At 35.8% G+C, this 19,413-nt stretch overlaps 1 protein-coding gene across 2 annotated transcripts in view; it reads right to left on the reverse strand.

Annotated features, from left to right (window-relative positions):
- The window catches only part of SLC17A5 (solute carrier family 17 member 5), a 53,030-nt gene that overhangs the window by 8,129 nt on the left and 25,488 nt on the right, over window positions 1-19,413 (reverse strand). For both annotated transcript variants that reach the window (XM_081140334.1, XM_081140335.1), the window contains exons 6-9: window positions 18,765-18,883; window positions 12,719-12,877; window positions 8,194-8,326; window positions 7,048-7,195 (exon numbers count right to left, since the gene is read on the reverse strand). In XM_081140334.1, the coding sequence (XP_080996460.1) occupies window positions 7,048-7,195; window positions 8,194-8,326; window positions 12,719-12,877; window positions 18,765-18,883 (559 nt within the window). The remainder of the gene's footprint in view (window positions 1-7,047; window positions 7,196-8,193; window positions 8,327-12,718; window positions 12,878-18,764; window positions 18,884-19,413) is intronic.

The raw sequence follows: 19,413 nt of genomic DNA on the forward strand, positions 1-19,413 counted from the left end.
GTGCATATGTTGATCACAGCATAAATCTGATGCCTCTATCAGCTTAGAGCATGTACAGCATTCTTTATTACTTGAGGCCTACAGGCATTTACCATTCTCCTAACTTCTACAACTATTTTCTGGCATCATTTATGTCACTAAATGGTTTAGCTTGATACCATATCTAGATAAATGTCTTTTTTGACTTATAAGACTCACAAAATGTTAGGGCTGGTCTTTTAAGATGTAGAGTTCAACCACTCAGCTAATGCTTGAAGCCCAGTTTCAGGACCTCACCTGCAAGTTATTCAGTATATGCTTCAGGACATGACCTTATCACCCTCCAAGTCAGCATATGCTTACACAGATGCAAGCAGGAAGCGTTACTTTCATATTCATGTCTTCAACATTTGGTACAGTGCCTGGTACAGTGTTTGTTAAATAACTGGATCCATTAATCAGCTTCCTATGACACTAAAATTTCATAATTGCACATCTACCTAATTGTACATCTAGTTCATTTTTTTCCATCCAAAAATCCCTTCTCTGAGTTCTTAGTGACTATTTTTCTCAGTAGCTATTTTGAACCTTTATCATTCTTTAATCTTTTATTCTATCACCTTTTATAGTGCCTCCTATGCCACAGAGAAATCAAAGACTAACGAAAGACCAACAGTTACGATTTTTCAACCTACTGCTGCCCCTGACACTTGATCAAGCCCTTCTTTGATCCCCATCCCAACCTCTACTTATTTTCCTTCTCCTTCTCCTGTTGTTTCTTATCAACTATCTTTGCATCAGGCTCTTGTTTCTCTTAATGGATTCCCAAGGTTCTCATCACAGTTTGCTGAGTAATTTTATCCAATCCCATGGCTTCATCTACTGCTCATATGTTGATGACTCCTAACTCTCTATCTCTCATCACATCTCATTCTTGAATTGAAGACTGGATAGCCTTAGTTTCCCTGACACCATATTCTTGATTTCCCTCTATCTTTCTGGTTGTTCCTGTTTTAGTTTTCTTTCTGGTTATTACCCTACTTTCTGGACTCTAAATGTTTGTCAAGATCTAGTCCTAGGATTGCTTGTCATTCCACCCTCTCTCCCCAGGCAATCCCTGTCTTTGAATACTCTTGACATGTGGGTTATTATTCCTTAATTTTCATTTCCAGCCAGACCGCTTTTCTGAGGTCCACTAGTACAACTACTATTTTCTAGATGTTTTCACATATAAAATTTAACATGTCTGAACTTCTATCTTCTCCCAAGACTCTTCCTCCTTCAGGTATCCCAATTCAGTAAGTGGCACATCGATTTACTCAGTTGCCTATGCAAAATATCTGGAAATCATCATCCTTGATATCTTCCTCTCTCTTCAGGTATAATAGATGGCAAGTCCCATCTATTGTATTTACAAAATATCTCAAGTATATTTACATCTTTGTATTTCCTATTATACCCCATCACCTGAGTTATTGCAACAGCTTCCTAATTGGTTTCTTCTACTTATACTCTTGTCCACACAAGAGTGATCTTAAAATACAGAAAATGTTATTTCCTATTTGCTCTGGATACAATATAAAATACTTACTTTAGGCTCCTGCTTACTCCCCAGTGTCTTTCTTCTCTGCATCTCAGCTGTCAAATAGCCTTCTCTTAGTTAACAAAAAATACTGCTATGGACTAAATGTTTGTTTGATAGGGTCTTTAGGAGGTGATAAAGGTCAAATGAGGTCATAAGGGTGGGTGCCCTAATCCAGTAGAGCTGGTGCCCTTATAAGAAGAGTCTCTCTCTGAACACATGCACGCACACATACACAGACCTAGGAAAGGCCATGCCAGCACAAAGCAATAAGGCAGACCTTCTGCAAATCAGGTAGAGAGCTCTCCTTAATCTTGGAACTTCTAGCCTCTAGAACTGTGAGAAAATACATTTCTGTTGTTTAGGCCACCTACTCTGTGGTCTTTTGTTGTGGCAGCCCAACCAGGCTAAGACATGCACAATTTCTTTTTCCTCTCCTGTAAATTTTCCTGTCAGGAATACCACTCCCTTTTTACTTGGCTAACTTCTTATTTATTCTTTAGGCTTTAGCTTAAAGATCACTTCCTCAGAGATTCCCTTATTCCCTTAATTATATTATATCCCCCTATTATATTATCTTACCCCCCCCCAAGTTGGTTTTGATTTATGTAATTCTTTCCTGTCTATCACTCTAGACTCAAAGCTCCACAGGCCAGAACTGTGTCTGTTATGGCTGGCACTTGGCAGGCATTTGCTAAGTACTTGTCCAAGAATTAATTATCATAATATATTATAATTGTTTGTTTTTTGTTGTTTCTTTCCTCATCTAGACTAATCTCCTTGCAAGGAGAAGCTAGGTTTTATCTTTTGTAGAGTCATACAGAGTGGTAAATGTATGGTAGGTACTCTATAATGTTATAAGCAATAAATGTTTGTGTGTGGGTGAGAGGCCCGGACTAGACCAGGGCCTCATGCTGGAATGAAGGTGCATGAGAATCACCTGAGGATCTTAAAATACAGATTTTAGTTCATGAAGTGTGGGATGGCGCCTGAGATTCTGCATTTTTCATGGGCTCCCATGGAATGCTGATGCCACTGGTCCATGGACCATACTTTGAGTAGTAAGAGATGAGAGTACCTTAAATCCTTTTTAGTTCTAACTTTACATAATTCTATAAACCACACAATTGAACAATGTCATTTGTTTAGCTTATTTCAAATGAAATAATTTCTAGATTCCTTTTTAGTCAGTAGCATAAAGAAATATATTTCAGTCCTTTAATTATTTGCTATTTTCTCGAATCCTTTTTTTGGATAATCAGGCGTCAGTTCTAACTTGTAAATCTCAAATATGCCTCAAGTCACAGTGCAGCAACTTGTTTAGGCAAGTCGGCTTCTTCCTATCCTCTCTTCCACAGAAATGGCTTTTTGCGCCTTTACTCCTTCAGCTTCAAGGGGTTCATTATTATTGTTTTGTTTGCATCAGATCTTTCAAATGACAACTAAACTTATAAAAGGTTCTTTTGAAGTTAATTTGCTTTTCAAGTATTCTTTTCTTTCATCGTTATGTTAAACTCTTTCAGTTCTTAACTCTCCAATATGTATACTAGATAAACATTTCCTAGTTTGTAAGGTTTACAAAATTCTTCCCTCTATTTAAAAATTGTTTTTTTCTTTTTGACAAAAGTCTCCGGTGTATCGTAAATACTTTCAATGTTAGACATTTAGTCCTGTGATTAAAACCAGAGTCATTCATTCAAGAAATATTTACTGAGCATGCTCTATGTGACAGGCACTGTAAAAGAAAACTTTATGCATGATCAATCTCGGTATGTGAAAAAATGATTACATTGCTAGACTGGATAAGAGATATTTTCAAAGAGTTTTTTTAAAAAAAATATGTCTTTTAAAATTAAATTTATTTTATTTTATTTTTTAAAGGGAGAGGGAGAGATAGAAACATCAATGATGAGAGTCATTGATCAGCTGCCTCCTGCACACCCTGTACTGGGGATCGAGCCTGTAACCTGGGCATGTGCCCTGGCCAGGAATTGAACCTCGATCTCCTGGATCATAGGTTGATGCTCAACTGCTGAGCCACATCGGCTGGGCAGAGTTTTTTGATTACAATAGACTTCCAACATACAGTGTAATATTTTTATTATTATTCTGATAATCAGCTCCTTATGCGTTAAAAAATATAATTCAGCCACTACATTCATATTAAAAAGACAAAATATTTTATAGTTAACTGGATCAATGTAAACTTGTAGCTTAAAAATAAAAATCATATAAAACTGTACAAGGATAAATTTGAAATTCAAAATTTAAACACTGCAAAGATGGTAACTAATGGTTTTCCCCCCACCATAATGTAGTAATTTCTGCAACAATAACCTTTATTTTAGCTTTTCTTTCTCAGATGCTCAACTTAAAAATGTACTTTATTCACAAGTGAGATTTTATTAAGGGTATAAAGATTCTGACAGCATAAATCCAAATTCATCATAAAAAAGGATTCAGATAAGAAACTAGCCCGGCTGGGCGTGGCTCAGCGGTTGAGCGTCGACCTAGGATCCAAGCGATCAGGGTTCGATTCCCGGTCAGGGCACATGCCCGGGTTGCGGGCTCTATCCCTAGTAGGGGGCGTGCAGGAGGCAGACGATCAATGACTCTCTCATCACTGATGTTTCTATCTCTCTCTCTCCCTCTCCCTTCCTCTCTCTGAAATCAATAAAGATATATTTAAAAAAAGGAAAAAAAAAGTAATTGCATTTAAAGCTGCCCTCTTTTGCTAATTTTGTGGAGAAAGGTGTCACTATAATTCACTCTTAAGAGATTTACAAGTCTACACTGATAACTATAATTTTCTGAAGGGGCTATAGGACCATTTTTCAAAATTCCAAAGATAAGAAAATGAAAAAAGGTTTAAAACAAAGCCTAGTAGGTGATTCAGCATATAAAAGATGTAATAGAAAAATCTGATAAAATCACAGACTTGTTTCTATTTGTAAATAGATCTCTGACAGTTGTCAATGCTTTAAGTGATTTCTAAGTAGCAATTACTATTTTCTTGTGCTCACTTCTACAGCACATATTACTAAAATTGGAATGATACAAAGAAGATTAACATGACCCCTGGGCAAGGATGATGCAAATTTGTGAAGAGTTTCATATTTAAAAAAAGGAAAAAGATTTTCTTAAGAGAGGCAATGCACTTAGTAATGAAAGCATATCATCTTTGCTGGGGTCCTGGTTTCTAAATACCATTCCTCACTAAACGGATCCAGGGTTCCTTGGAGAAATGGCTGACTCCAAGGCAGGGAAAGTACAAGATGAATCTAAAACATCTCCAACACCTAAGGTGGTGGAGGTGAGGGGAGTTGTTCCATCAATAAGAAAGTGCTCAAGGAAAAAAAAAAAGATGGGGCATGAAAACAAGTCATAGGAGCCAGCTAAAAAGCCTCCCAGTGGCCAAATCTGAGATAATGTGAGCATGGAAATAAATAAGGACAATAATAGATTATAACTCATTAAATAAATTAGGAATCTCTAAGTCCACACTGATGAATAACAGATAAACACATGGAGGAGAAGGGGAGAGCTTCGTTACATCAGAATGCCAACTGATAAACATGGACGATAGGCTGAAATATCTTCATTTTGAAACCCCATGTAAACCCTAGTTTGGCATGGATCATCAACAGACATTAAACCTGAGGTGTTGGAGGTGAGGGGAGCTTGATGAGGAGCAGGATGTTTGTATGATCTCAAAGCATCTCTCCAGAGATGTGTTTTTAGTTGAAGGGGAGAAAAGTAACTAGTTATCGGAGAAACCTGACAACACTTTGACTGGGTGATCAAAATTAGCATCACTAGAGTCCTCTGAATGTGATTTCTTGAGAAGCTAACAGGCCAGTTATTTTGGCTAAGGATAAATTATCTAAATTAAATAATGATAAGACGTGAGACAAATCCTAGTCAAGTGTGGGAATTCCAGGTACACAACTACCATGAGCAAAGGGCCAAAGGTAGGGAAGTATGTGTGTGTGTGTGTGTTGGGGGTATGTTTACAAAATAAAGAGTAGTTTAGTTCATGTAGGGCAAAGAATCCCTAGAAGATGAGGCGAGGGAGGAAGGAATAAAATTATAAAGATAGGTTGGGGCCATAATGTGGAGGATTTTGCATGTTGGCTAAGAATTCTGTATTTAAATTTAATACAGAATCTAAAAATTGATTTTATTATACATGAGTAGTAAAAGGAGCTATAAAGGAAAATATAGTACGATCAATATACAAATAGTTTTTCAGAAAGAATTTCAACATGGTACTGAATATGAAAGTCTATTTTCATTCTTCCATTCAGGCAATTGACTGAGCACTGACCACGGCCCAGCACAGGGCCAGGTGCCAGTACTACTTTGGTACATAAGACACACTTGGCCCCTGCACTCTCAGAGCTTACAGTCCTAGAGCTTTTGCTTAGGCTACCTTTTATTTCAAATGGTTTCTTGGTCCGATGCCTGTTACAGGTTTTTTTCTCTTGGTTCCCCACTGTTAAGGGTATATGCAGCACTGATCATACTTTCTCGGTATGATCAGCAGCAGTAATAATGTATTTTATGTAATGTTTATTTTTGGGTTGTTTTTTTTTAATAGAAACTTGTTGGTGTTGGGAGAATGATTTTTTTTTTTTTTTAAATATGTCTTTATTGATTTGAGAGGAAGGGAGAGAGAGAGAAAGAGGGATAGAAACATCATTGATGAGAGTCATTGATCCGCTACCTCCCACACAGCCCTTACTGGGGATAGAGCCTGCAACCTGGGCATGTGCCTTGACTGGGAATGGAACTGCGATCTCTTGGATCATAGGTCGACGCTCAACTGCTGAGTCACACCGGCTGGGCTGTAATGTTTTTATGGAAATGTTGTGTACAGAGGTAAGGATAGTTAGAAATTTAAATTTAAAAACATCTTCATGCTTTAATTATCATGTAAACCGAGCCTGGCCAGCATGGCTCAGTGTTTGAGCATTGACCAATGAACCAGGAGGTCACTGGTTTGATTGCCAGTCAGGGCACATGCCCAGGTTGCGGGCTCGATCCCCAGTAGGTGGTGTGCAGGAGGCAGCTGATCAATGACTCTCTCATCATTGCTGTTTCTATTTCTCTCTCCTTCTCCTTTCCTCTCTCTGAAATCAATTAAAAAAGAAAAAGAAAAACGAAAACAAACCAAAATCTTGTTCAAGAATTTAAATTCATTGCTAGAGTAGTCAAATTCAGAGAGGCAGATAGTGGGATGGTGGTTGCCAGGGCCTGCGAGGAGGGGGAATGGGGAGTTGGCGTTTAATGGGTAGGGAGTTTCAGTTTAGGAAGATGATCAAGTTCTGGGGACGGATTTGTGATGATGGTTGCACAACAGTGTAAATGCGCTTAATGCCACAGAACTATACACTAAAAAATGGTAAAGTTTATGTTATGTATATTTTACCATAATTAAAAAATAATTTACAGTTAATCAAAGCCAATCTTTATTTAGTACTCACGAAGGTGCAATATCCAGATGGTTGATGCTAAATCCAGAAGAGCAAAAGCCTCCCAGTGTTGTTGATATGGTTAGGAATGCAACAGCCAGAGAATAATCACAACCTATAAATCCAGCAGCTACCAGGAATACTGCAGGGCCAATCATTCCTGAAGTTAAAAGGTTGTAACATGAAAAGAAGGCCCAGCATTAAGATTTACTTGCTCTACCTTAATATAGTAGAAATCTGAGATTAGGTATTACTGCCACCTACTGTAGAAACACTGTACTACCTAGACGACTCTAAGTTTAAATTACATAGTTTCATGGAAAAACTTGTGGAAAACATAGGCATAATACAACTAATATAAAAGTAAAAGGAAATCTCATTATGCAATGCCATTAAATCTACATGTGACCAAGATTCAGCTAAAGTTCTACAATGTTAGAGAAAAGAGGAAGAAGAGAATGACTGAAAAGTATGGTCCCGGAGAGAGGCTATAGTTGTTACAGAGTGTGATTTAAAATTCAAAGAAAATAAACTAAGTTACAGACTCTGTCAGATAAAGTTAGAAAAACATTACATCTAGGTGTTAACAACTGAAAAACAATATGCATAGTTTATTACAGGCAGTTAAGCATAAAATACAAGTAATATAGGAAGGGACTTAAATGAGTGGGCTACTATTTTTTGTGTGTCTACAGCAGTGCAATCCTATAACTCTCTGTGAGGATAGAATTGTTGTATTTGTATATACTGCAACTGAGAAAGTTTTAAAATTTCAATTGAATTTAAATAGCGACACCTGGCTGATAGCTACTGTACTGAACAGAGCAGGTCCACAGAAAGCCAAAAAAAGAGAAAGGCTTTTTTTTTTTATATATATAAAGGGATTTATTTCACTTGAAGATGTGGAATAATTTCTTGAGAAAAGAAGTAAGCAAGAAGTGAAACAGGACGGCAACTTTCAGTGGCAGGTGGCCAGAGGTATTTACAGAATTATCCTATTTGGTAAAATTCTGTAAGTAAAGGCACTACATGCATTAAAACATACTGTCTTAATATGTGAACAAAATAAGTTACTAATATTATTGCTTGAACTGTGCTTTACACTGTAAACACAGTAAATAATTACAAGCCAAAACAAAACCTATTAACTTCACTTACCCATAAGGCTAAAAACTCTTCGAACACAGATAGTTGAGAAATTCCATTTTGTCCTTAAATGATCAGCAGCTTGACCAGATATGATCATACATAACCAACAGCCAAAATAAGGCACTGCAGATAAAATCCCATTCTGGGAGGAGTAAGAGGATACAGGATTAATTGTGGTAGGAGGAAGAGCCAAAATACATACACACACTCATCCAGCACTCTAGAACAAAGGCAATCCATAGCACTAAACTGTTAATTTTTATATAATTACAGTAAATAAGTTTGGTTTATAGAAGGATTTTGGGATTCAGTTCAGTGCAGTCCCTATGATCCTGTCTCAGAGGGAACCAGAGCTCACCACAGTCCAATCTGCTCAAGGTGACCTTGAATGTTACTCTGGGACTTGGGCTGTGGCTTCAGTGAGAGAAGACAGGTCTTCCTTCCTATTAGCCTATGGATTTTCCCAACTGAACAGTTTCTGCCTTCAATTTTCACTTATTTATTTTTAGGATTTTTTTACTATACAATAAAACAGATACAGAAAGCACATAAATCAAATGTATATCTTAATAAAGTACTCTTAAGAGAGCACCCTCTAGGTCAGCGCCTGGAGCACCAGCGCGTGATTTGAGCAGAGAACAAAGGCTGCAACCGAGAGACACATGTTTCCCTCCTCTTTTCCTTTAGGTTAACACCTAAACAAAATGAGAGCACCAGGAGGCACAAAACAGAATTCATTGTGGAAAGGTGTTATTTTCTTTGTAGGAAATGATTTTACAGCTTTTTAGGAAACCACAAATTCTGTAAACTGAAGAACACACACTCAGGAAAAAAGAAAATTTTCTTCTATTCACTTTTCCTCAGCACAATCCTGAGGAGCCAAGACTAAATGGCCTAATTCTGATAAAAAACAAATAGCTTATAGTCTAAGAGAGATGGGCACACTTGTCAGTGCTTACAAAAACAAAAAAGGCAGAAAGATATTGTATCAGAGATATTTAAATCTTGCAATAATTCCATTTAAGCATCATTCATGGTGCAGACCAGAACAATTTAATATTTTAAATTTAAGTGTGCTGAAGAAAATATTAACTTCTTTCATCATAGTTTGTGGTTCTCTGTATTCAGATGTTGTATGCTTTTCAGCATCTAAACTCCCAACAACCTAAAACGACTAAAATCTTCAACATTTATTCATTCCATGGGCTTCTTCTACAGTTATTAAGCTTTCTGTGCAAGAACACAATTCCTTGTATTCATTTATTTAAAAATTGATCCCAAAATATGAATATCTAAAATAGGGTAATAGATATCGCCCCTACTCTCATTGAGTTATAAGAAATAGGGATGCCAGAATTAGGGAAAAACTCAGAAAAAAGAAAAGTGAGGATAACTAATAAAACTAAACTTATATGCAAAAGCAAGTTTATAACAAAAGATCAAGAGCTTCAAAATTTTTAAATAATGAGCGATTATAATTTTAAATACAAAGCTCCTTAAGCAAATGCCATTTCATGGATGTAATATATTAATTTTCAAAACTAGACTTTTGGTGGTGAGTATGCTATAGTGTATACAGATATCAAATTATAATGTAGTATACCTGAAACTTGTATGTTATTAATCAATATTGCCTCAATAATAAAAGACTTCTATATAACTAGAGAAATATTGTCAGACTCTATTCACATTTCTTTTAATTTTGATTCAGAAAGAAATGCCTTTTTTATATGAAAATGCAAGATAAAAGATTCTTGTCTTAAAGTGTCTCATTATAGAACTTAAAAAAATCCAGAAAAAATAGATAAAGGCAATTAAGTACACAACAGTAATTACTGGCCAGCTATTGATATTTCATTCTTTACATAGTTCTCCCAGGAAAATCTCAAATAGAAACATCAGTGGAATAATCTTTCGATCTGCATGCAAAATCTACTGCTCATCACTGTAGTAGATTACAGTCAGGTTCTCTTAACAAATAACTTAGGAAAGCAAGGTTGCTCACAACAAATCCACCCTATGCTACTGCTAAAGCCTTGTTTCAGTTTAACTTCTGTCAGTGCCATTTGTGGATATATTTTGGTATAACTGATCTTGTTTTCCAAAAGTAGGCAGAGGAGTTCTTCATAGCTCAGCTGTATGAGTGAAGTTCAAGGTGCTCCATGAGGCCAATGTTTTCCGTATGTTTTGAAAGATAGGCTTTAACAATGTTTTAAAGCTGGCTAAGTGCATGTCGCTAAGTTGTGCAGTCAACCTTGCTATCTTTACATTCACCATCCAGGCTGCTTCTTTACTCCTGGGGTGTCAGGGACCAGGGCAGGCTGCCCCAAGAAATTCCATAATGGTATATTATTTTGAACTAAAATCACTCGAGAAGCAGCAGGAGTGGAAGGAGTTCTCTGACTCCTTTGTCTTCCTAAAAGCAGGAAATAAATCTCCATGTGATAGGTGCCCTCTCTGCTCCTGAGAGACAATCTTATCACAAGGGTTAAAAAATCCAGAGTTTAAAAGCCTGTATAAGCAAACCTTGTAACGTCTTTACCAATTTACTACCTAAGCCCAAACCTTGCTTAGATTCCTTACTAATGAGTACTTTCTTTGTCCTGTCCCTTTCTCACAAATTTACTGTCTAAAAAGTATAAAAAGGTACCAGGTTCCATCATTTCTTTGAGTCACATTTTATAATCTGAGCATCATATTGGATTCCCCATGTGTATGTATTAAATTGGTTTTTCTCCTGTTAATCTAGTCTTGTGCCCATTTTATTATTTTATTACTAGTTCATCCATAAGAACTAAATAAGTGTAGAAGGCAGGGAATTCTCCCCCCTCTGACAGTTTTGCTGAGCCAGTCAGGAAATATCACCACTTGGGAAAAACTGCCTTTTCCTGGGACTGTGGCAGCTAAGAGATCCTTGAGAAATCTGACAATGAGAAAGCAAACAGGTAAACTTTTTCTTACCTTGTCAGCTCCCAGAATCTGTCTACAGGGTCCAATGGAAAACAAGGTGATGAGAATTTTATTGTCTCTTTCTAAATTTAGATTAGTAGGAGAGTTAGAAAGCTCCTCCCACTTCTGCTGATTCTTAAGTGACTTTAGTTAGAAATAATCAATGTGTCATGTGGGATATCTCAGGGTGGTCTGCCCTGGGCCCCAACAAGGGCTATCTTTCACTTTGTGGGTAATATTCCATTGTATGAATATACCACATTTTTTTCATCTGTTCATTAGCTGATGGACATTTGGGTTCTTTCCACTTTTTGGTTATTATGAGTAATGCTGTTATGAACATTTGTGTACATGTATTTGTGTGGACATATGTCTTCAGTTCTCTTGGGTATAAACCTATGAATGAAATTGCTCATCATATGATAACTTTATGGGTTTTTCTGAGGAATTGACAAACTGTTTTTCATAGCGGCTACATCATTTTACATTCCCACCAGTAATGCATGAGGGTTTCATTTCCTTTACATCCTCAACACTTGTGTTTTTTTAAATTCTAGTAAGTGTGAAGTGGTATATGGTTATGGTTTTCATTTACATTTCTCTAATGACTAATGATGTTGAGCATCTTTACATGGGCTTATTGGCCATTTGCTTATCTTTGGAGAAAGAAATGTCTATTCAAATCCTTTGCTCATTTAAAAAATGGGGTTGTCTTTTTATTATTGAGTTGTAACAGTTCTTTATATGTTGTGGGTACTAGACCCTTATCAGATATATGATTTGCAAATATTTTCTCCCATCCAGTGGGTTTTCAGTGGGTGTCCTTTGCTGCACAAAAGTTTTTAATTTTGAAGTACAACTTATTTTTTCCTTTGATTACTTGTTCTTTTGGTGTTACATGTAAGAAACTTGCCTAGTCCAAGGTCACAGGGATTTATACTTTCTAAGAGTTTTACCATTTTAACTCTTACATTTAGGTCTTTGATCTATCCTTCATTTTGAAAGCAAAAATACTGTGAATTTTCCTTACAAACTGTGCCTCTTTCTCTTTAAGCTTTTCTCCAATCTCTTTAGAGACAAAAATCCATCAATGTAAACAGAGGTAATAGGAACTACCTCAACTGATGAGTTCAAAGGAACTGGCAGTTTCAGGAAGGTCCTTCTTATACAGCTTTACAACCATAACTCTGCCAATGTCTAAGTGCTGCTGCAGAGCAGCCTCTGCACAAGAACCTTGCACCTCCCAACTCCTCGCTCAGCTGCCAGCAGTCCCACTACCATCCCATGTAGAAGTGAATATTGGTGCCACTTGAAGTTGTCATTTGATATCCTTGCATGTTACTAGGGATTCATAGGACTTTATGGTTAAAGGGGTACCAGCCAAAAGATACCTTGAATCAAGAGTTTACACACACTGAGAAACGAAAGAACAACTGTGAAGTAAAAAGAGAAGTCTCTAAAATTTAGTATATTAGAGTAAAATGGAAGATACAAAATAACTGAATTTCACACAGGTAAAAACAAATTCTGTGTGTAGTTTAAAATCTGTACTCTGTATAAGAAGCATATGATTATATTTTCTTACCTCTTGAACATTGAATCTTAGGATCTCCTTCATATAAGTAGGCAATAATGTCAATAAAGTATAAAAAATCCAGTTATAAGAAAAGTGTGCAACAACAATAGCCCAAAGTGGCAGGGATTTTAGTATGGGTATCCATGGCACTGACTTCTGTGAAGAAAGCTGAAAAAAACAACAACCAGGCACATTTAGGATAAGTACAGCTATGTTTTGCTATGTTTAGGTCTGTACCTTATCAGCCAAAATTCCATCTGGAACACATTATCAGCCTTGATTAGTAAATGCCATATTTTTAAACCAACTTTTTAAAAATATTAAACAGTAATAGAGTCCATTTTCAGATTAGAAGAAAAACAGAAATGTAATTAGAGTGATAATGTCAACCTCAAACACTCCCTTTGAATGGCAGAGGGCACCTGCAGTATTAACTTCTCCATCTATAAATTAGAGAACTGTTTTATAATCAAATGAAAGAGATTGCAAGTCCTATTAGAATTCATATTTCATTATACAGTCTTTATTAAATTACAATGATTTATAAGAACTGTGTAATAGAAGGATTTTTTAATGGAGCTATCTGAGGTAATAGTCTTCGAAATAGAATGTAAGCACCCCAGGGGTATGCAAGATGATCCAGGGTGTGGAGAGACATATTAGAACTTTTATCCATACTCACTTCTATTCTGAAAAAGAAATTGAACTCTATTAATATTTAATAAACAGGTTGGTCCTGGAATATGTCAGATGTAAAAGAAAACGGCAAAACTAAGTTGATATTGTCAGGAGAGCAATCTAAAATGGAGCTGGGAGGCTCCAGGAGGCTGAGTTAATATACCCCCTCCATGTTAAAAAACAGTTAAACCAAACGGTTACATCCTGATACAGCTCCTGGAAATGGCTCTGCATCAGTGAACTCTCTTTTAAAAAAATAAAATTTTCACCTAGCAATAGATATAAGCAAGTAGTCATGTAAAGCATAGTGCTTTCCAGCACCAATCACAGGCTTTTCAAAGCAACTTGCATAACCGCGTTGGAAGGCCCTCTATTTCCGTCCTTATATTCTATCCCCTTTTACACCCCCTTTGGAACACAGTTGGGTTTCTATTCAAATCTGTGTCTCCCAGACTTGCAATTCCTAAAAAAGCAAAAGCAAAAAACAAATAAAGCTTTTATTTGCCTTGCAGCTCTTGGTTAAAATTGATTGACACAGACAATCACATATTCTATGATCTCCCCAATTCAAAGGGGTTAATGGTGTCCTCATTTGTTTGCCCTCAGTGCATTACAGCATATTACAGTTTATACCTGCCTTTTAAAGTGGATTTATGGATTTTATCAGCAAGTTTTTAATAAAACAAATCTCACAAAATCAACAGTGTCTTCAAAAGATTCTTATAAAGAGTCAATAGAAAGGAATTCTAACAATGTAAGCAAGTGAACAATAATAGTAGAGCCGACACTTCCTCATATGAGTTCTTTGTCAGCTGCCTCATCAAGCAAAATAATGGCAGGCCCATCAAATACAAAATATTCAGACACACTGCTCCCATTAAATAACATTATTATTACTAATTTTCAAATGATAAAAAGTTTTTCCCCCATTAAAAATTTAATTTATGTATATACTATTTATTTCATCTTTTCATCCTTTAAAAAGTCTGTTTTTATATTTTTATAATGTACATAAGTACAGTAGTACAGGTAGATAACCTATGAAAAAATATATATACTCAAATTGTTAGTCCTCCCACTGTTTACTGATGCATGATCATAAAAGCCTGGATCACCCCAATAAAAATGAAGAAAACCTGGAGACCACTGGTCTGGGGTATCAGATAATTATATTTCCTATATACCAAGCTCTGTTGTTTCTTTCTCAAAAGCTAGAGCAATCTGTGTTTCTGCCTCTAGGGTTCACTGTTATTTCAAAAAGAGGAAGAACTAGTATTAACCTTCTTGGGCAAAAAGTACCTTTTCCCTAGGTACTTTTTATTTGACTTGGTAGCTATGCTCTTGTGTCCTCCACTATGTATCAAAGATGTAATTGGGCTAGTGCAACAGAAGAAATGAAATTTTAATTAAATTAGTTTAAATTAAAATTTAATAGCCACATGGACTAGTGACTACCATAATGGTTGACACAGGTTTAAGGTAAGACCTTAATAAAGTACAAAACAACTTTTTCTGATATTCTAGGTAATTATTCTCTTGCTATTGTTTCTAAAATATTACTGTTAGAGAAGACTTGTAAGTCAAGCAATGTCTACACACAAACTCTCTATGGCTTTGTTAACCTAAGTGTTGGCAAAAACATTAGATCGCTACGTTATTCTAAAATGCCACTGGTGATAAAAGAAAATACACAGAGAAGGAAAATTTTAAATTGCTCAGGTCATCTTTCCAGCCAATATTTTGAAAGCAAATTTTCTTTAGATATTTGAATGATAATGGAACTTCTGAAGAAACAATCAACTAGGTCTTGAATCTTGTATAGGGTATAATATATCATTAAATTTATAATAATAGCTAAACCAGCTTTTCCCCATACAAACTGAAACAGAAAAGGACAAGCTACAAAAAATTGTCGTCAAATGTGTTAATTTTCTAGAATACAGGAAGGGTAAGGTCATTCAACAAATATTTGAGTATCTTCTACGTGCAATTTCACAAAGAAATGTTTTCCTGTCAAATGCAAGTAACGATAAACTGATTTAGAAAAAGTTGCACGCAATAGATGCTCTTACTTTACAGCAACTAAATATTCAAACTAAGGCCCCCATTTGCTTCATAATGTTGCCAAATTGTATAGTCTTTCTTAAAGGTATAAAGGAAAAGCAAAACAGTTATAAAACATGCTGTTCTTAAGAATTAAGTAAAGAAAAGAAAAAAACCAATTCCAGATCTCTAAGAAAGAAAACCTCTATGGATGAAGTAATAATTTTTCTTCACAATTTATTAAAAAGAGATCTTCAAAACAGAGATACGATGATCTTAAAGCACTCACTAGTATAAAGCTCACCAGTTATGAACTGGCCTTCCAGTGCCCTGAAAATTTTATTGCTCTTTTTGTAACCATTTCTAAATCATAATTAGGACTATATATGCTGCCATAAATGATTTACTTATTGTCAGAATGAAATCACATTTCTGCCTATAAATATTGACTATGCCTGAGCTTGATAAGTGAGAAAGCATTCTAACTAGAATCCCACCTGTCTGGCTCAGGTCTTCTCTCCACACAGCTGTCCGTGTAAGCTCTCTAAAATGCAAACCTCATTCTGTCACCACGCTTACAAGCAATTCATGGGATCCTACTGCCTACAGGATAAAGTCTAAGCTCCTCAGTGAGACACCGGGGACCCTCTGGTCCGACTTCTGCCTACCCCCTATATCTCCTGCTGCCCTTTGCTTTTTACATTCAACCAAACCTAACTGCTGCACTTCCTGGCAGACATCACCCTGTCTCCCGTGCCTTCGCTTACACCATATCCTTGGCCTGGAATACCTGCACATCTCTCACTCCCCCAATTTGTCTGGCTAACTCCAACTTTCAAGACTGATCAGATATAGCTTTTATTAGTGAGAAAGAAAAAAGTAGCCCCAGCTGTTGTTAGCTGAGCTTGCTGCTTCCAATGACTAGGTCATGGCGTTTGACCACTGAACTTTTAACAAAGCCACTCTATAAACGTGATGGAACGAGACAAAAACAAGACCATTCTATAATCATGTCTGAGCACAGACAAAAACAAGAATGCTATAAACCACAAAAAGGAGCAAGCATCTCCTCTCCTGGCTAACAGCTTTAGCACCACCTTCTAGGTGAAAATTAAGATAATTACAGAATTGCTACTGCTTTCTGCCAGCACCAAAACAGTTCTTTAAATCTTCCCCAAAGTCAACTAACACAGGTCCGAACCATAACAAGCTCCTCTCAACCCTCTCACTGAGATGCCCTGTGGTTCCTCCTGATGTGCTTTCTCCGTCACTGAAACCAACCAAGAAACCAAGCTTTGTTCAACTACTGGTCTGTTCTTGATGGTCTTTGGCCAGAGGGCATGGACACCAGACGGCTTTTCCTGTATGTCCCCAGGCTGGCTGAGGCCCCAGCATTCTCTGTTCCAAAGAGTTACTGTGTGTCTGTCTTATGGCACTGCATCACACAAACTATGCTCTTGAAATTCTCTTCATGTCTATCTCCCTCTGGAGACCATAGATTCCACAAGAACCATACCTTGTTCATTTTCTTTCTCTTATTAATTTTTAAGTCCTCAGGACCTGACAAAGAAGCTAGGATATAGTAAGTTCTCAAAAAATGTTTAAAGGATGAATAAAGTACAGCAGATTCTGTATATCTCTTGGATCCAAGATTAAAGGTGGAGTTTCATGAAACACATCATTCTTTTCTGACATTTTAAACTACATCATCATTTGGTTTAAGAATGTAGTTTGGGAGTTCTGTGAAACTTAACCCCTCCTAATTCCTCTTGCTTCTGAATATTCTACTTTCTGAAGCATATGAACAAATTAACCTTAGTAGAGAAAGCTTTGGAAAAAAATCTAAAACTAAAAAGTTTCCTAAGTCCATAAAAAAAAAAATAAATAAAGTATTAGAAGGAGCTAGATGTTGGCTATTAATGCTGAGAAAATGTGACAAAAAAATCAAGTTTTATGTGCAAGACTTGTTAACAAGACATTAAATTCTTTTTATCTGTTTCTTCAGGCGAAAAAGTGAGTGATTCATTTGATTAACATCACAAAGGACACTAAGATATCAAAGTAACTTTCCTTATTACATTGTTGATTTCTTCTAAAATTTTGCCAACCTTTGGTAAGGAACAAGAGATGCCTTATTTCCTAAAGTTTAGCAGTTTGTAAAGACATCTTGTAGCAAAATTAAAAAACTTAAAAGAAATGTAAATGAGTGAATGTTTAAATGCTGCCTGGCTATCCTATATATAAAAATGGAAAATATCAATGACAATAACTTAATGGGCAAGAAAAGTTTCAAAAGAAATATTTTATGTTTTTAAACTAATAAAGTGACCATGAAGCTATTAAGAATGCTAAGAAAAGACTATATATATTTTAATTTTTCCTAATGTTTTCATATTATCTTTTATTCTCCACAAAAGGCAAATATTTTGTTTCCATGGCTTGAGTATTTACTGTATTAAGTTATAACAGACTTTTATTTCTGACTTGCTATTGTGTTTGATTAAGTGATAGAAATCTAGCTTTAATAAGATAATTTTTTTCTAAAGATCTACTCTAGAGGGACAAATAGGTATATATTCTATTATATGTAATAAATGTGTTGTCCTCATTAAATCACACTCATTTAAAATACAGATAAAAACATACTGGTTAGTTTTCTAACAACTAACACTTAGAATGTAGCTATAAGATGCTTTTCATAAATAACACATTTTGTTTTCTACTAATGAGGAAGAAAAAACAAACTTAAGACTCAGATGATAATCATTACTCTAGAACAGTAATTTTCAACTGGTGTGCTGTGGCCACACCGGTGTGCCACAATAATTTTTAAAACATTCGATACCTGACTATTTAGTCAGGGGCACTGACCTCTTTTCCCTGAGATTGTCATATAAAAAAATGACAACAGCCAACACAACAATAGCCATCCAGTGTGAATGAATCAAAATTATACCTATTTTTTTGGTCAGGTTGTCAAAAAAATATATTTTTTGGTCCGCAGCAGAATTTTTGTAATTAGTTTACATGTGCCATGATGAAAAAGGTTGAAAATTGTTGCTCTACAAGGTTTAAAATGACTTTAAAAAGTAATTTTCCCTCATAGATTTAATTTAGAGAGAATTGGAATTTCTCAGATAAAACAAACCAATACTTTGTACATTTATTTCATTTGCCTGCTCCACTTTGCCTAGAGCATGCACAATAAAAATATGTATTAAAAGCTGATATCTTGGGCTTCCGGTAAAGAAGGCAGTGTCATAAGAAAAATGGTATCTTAATTCTGAAGAAAAGAAGTTTCAAAATTATTTTAAAAATATGCCAAAGTCCATACCTGATTTTTTAATGATGAAAGAATGTATTCCTTTTCCTGATGCGAGATTGTCTTATGAGTTTCTGGTGTATTACTAACTAACCAGATCCATAAACCAAACCAAATGATTCCAATTATACCTTAAAATAGAAAGATAATGGTTAAATAAAATTAGAATGCACCAATAGTAATTTTAACATGTCTTAAAAAAATTATGTAATTATAAACTCAATGTAAAGTTGGTTTCAGCTTAGTTTTCCAGTTCCTCCCATAATTCTTTAATGGGATAATTGCTATCTGTATTATTTCCTATAAATTTTGAAAAGAACAACTTTTGACCATATGACTCTGCCTATCAGAGTATACCAGACAAATCTTTTATTTTTACTTACTTATTTGCAAAAGTTTATTTAGAAAGTCAGAAGTAGAAGAAGAGAGCCGTGGAAGAAGTGAGCCAGCTGGGCTTTGTGGGCTCAGGAAACAAGTTACAGAGGTAAAAGAAGTGGCCTTGATCTTAGGAAAAAGAAAGGCAGAGAAAACTCGCCTCGGGGAAGGAGAGGGAAAAAGGCATGGGTGTGCTCCAGAGAGAGAAAGAGCGTATCAACAAATCTTTTTATTTTATTTTATTTTAAATATATCTTTATTGATTTCAGAGAGAGGAAAGGAGAGG

This window comes from Miniopterus schreibersii, assembly GCF_964146895.1.
Source record: "Miniopterus schreibersii genome assembly, chromosome: 6".
NCBI classification, from domain to species: Eukaryota; Metazoa; Chordata; class Mammalia; order Chiroptera; family Miniopteridae; genus Miniopterus; species Miniopterus schreibersii.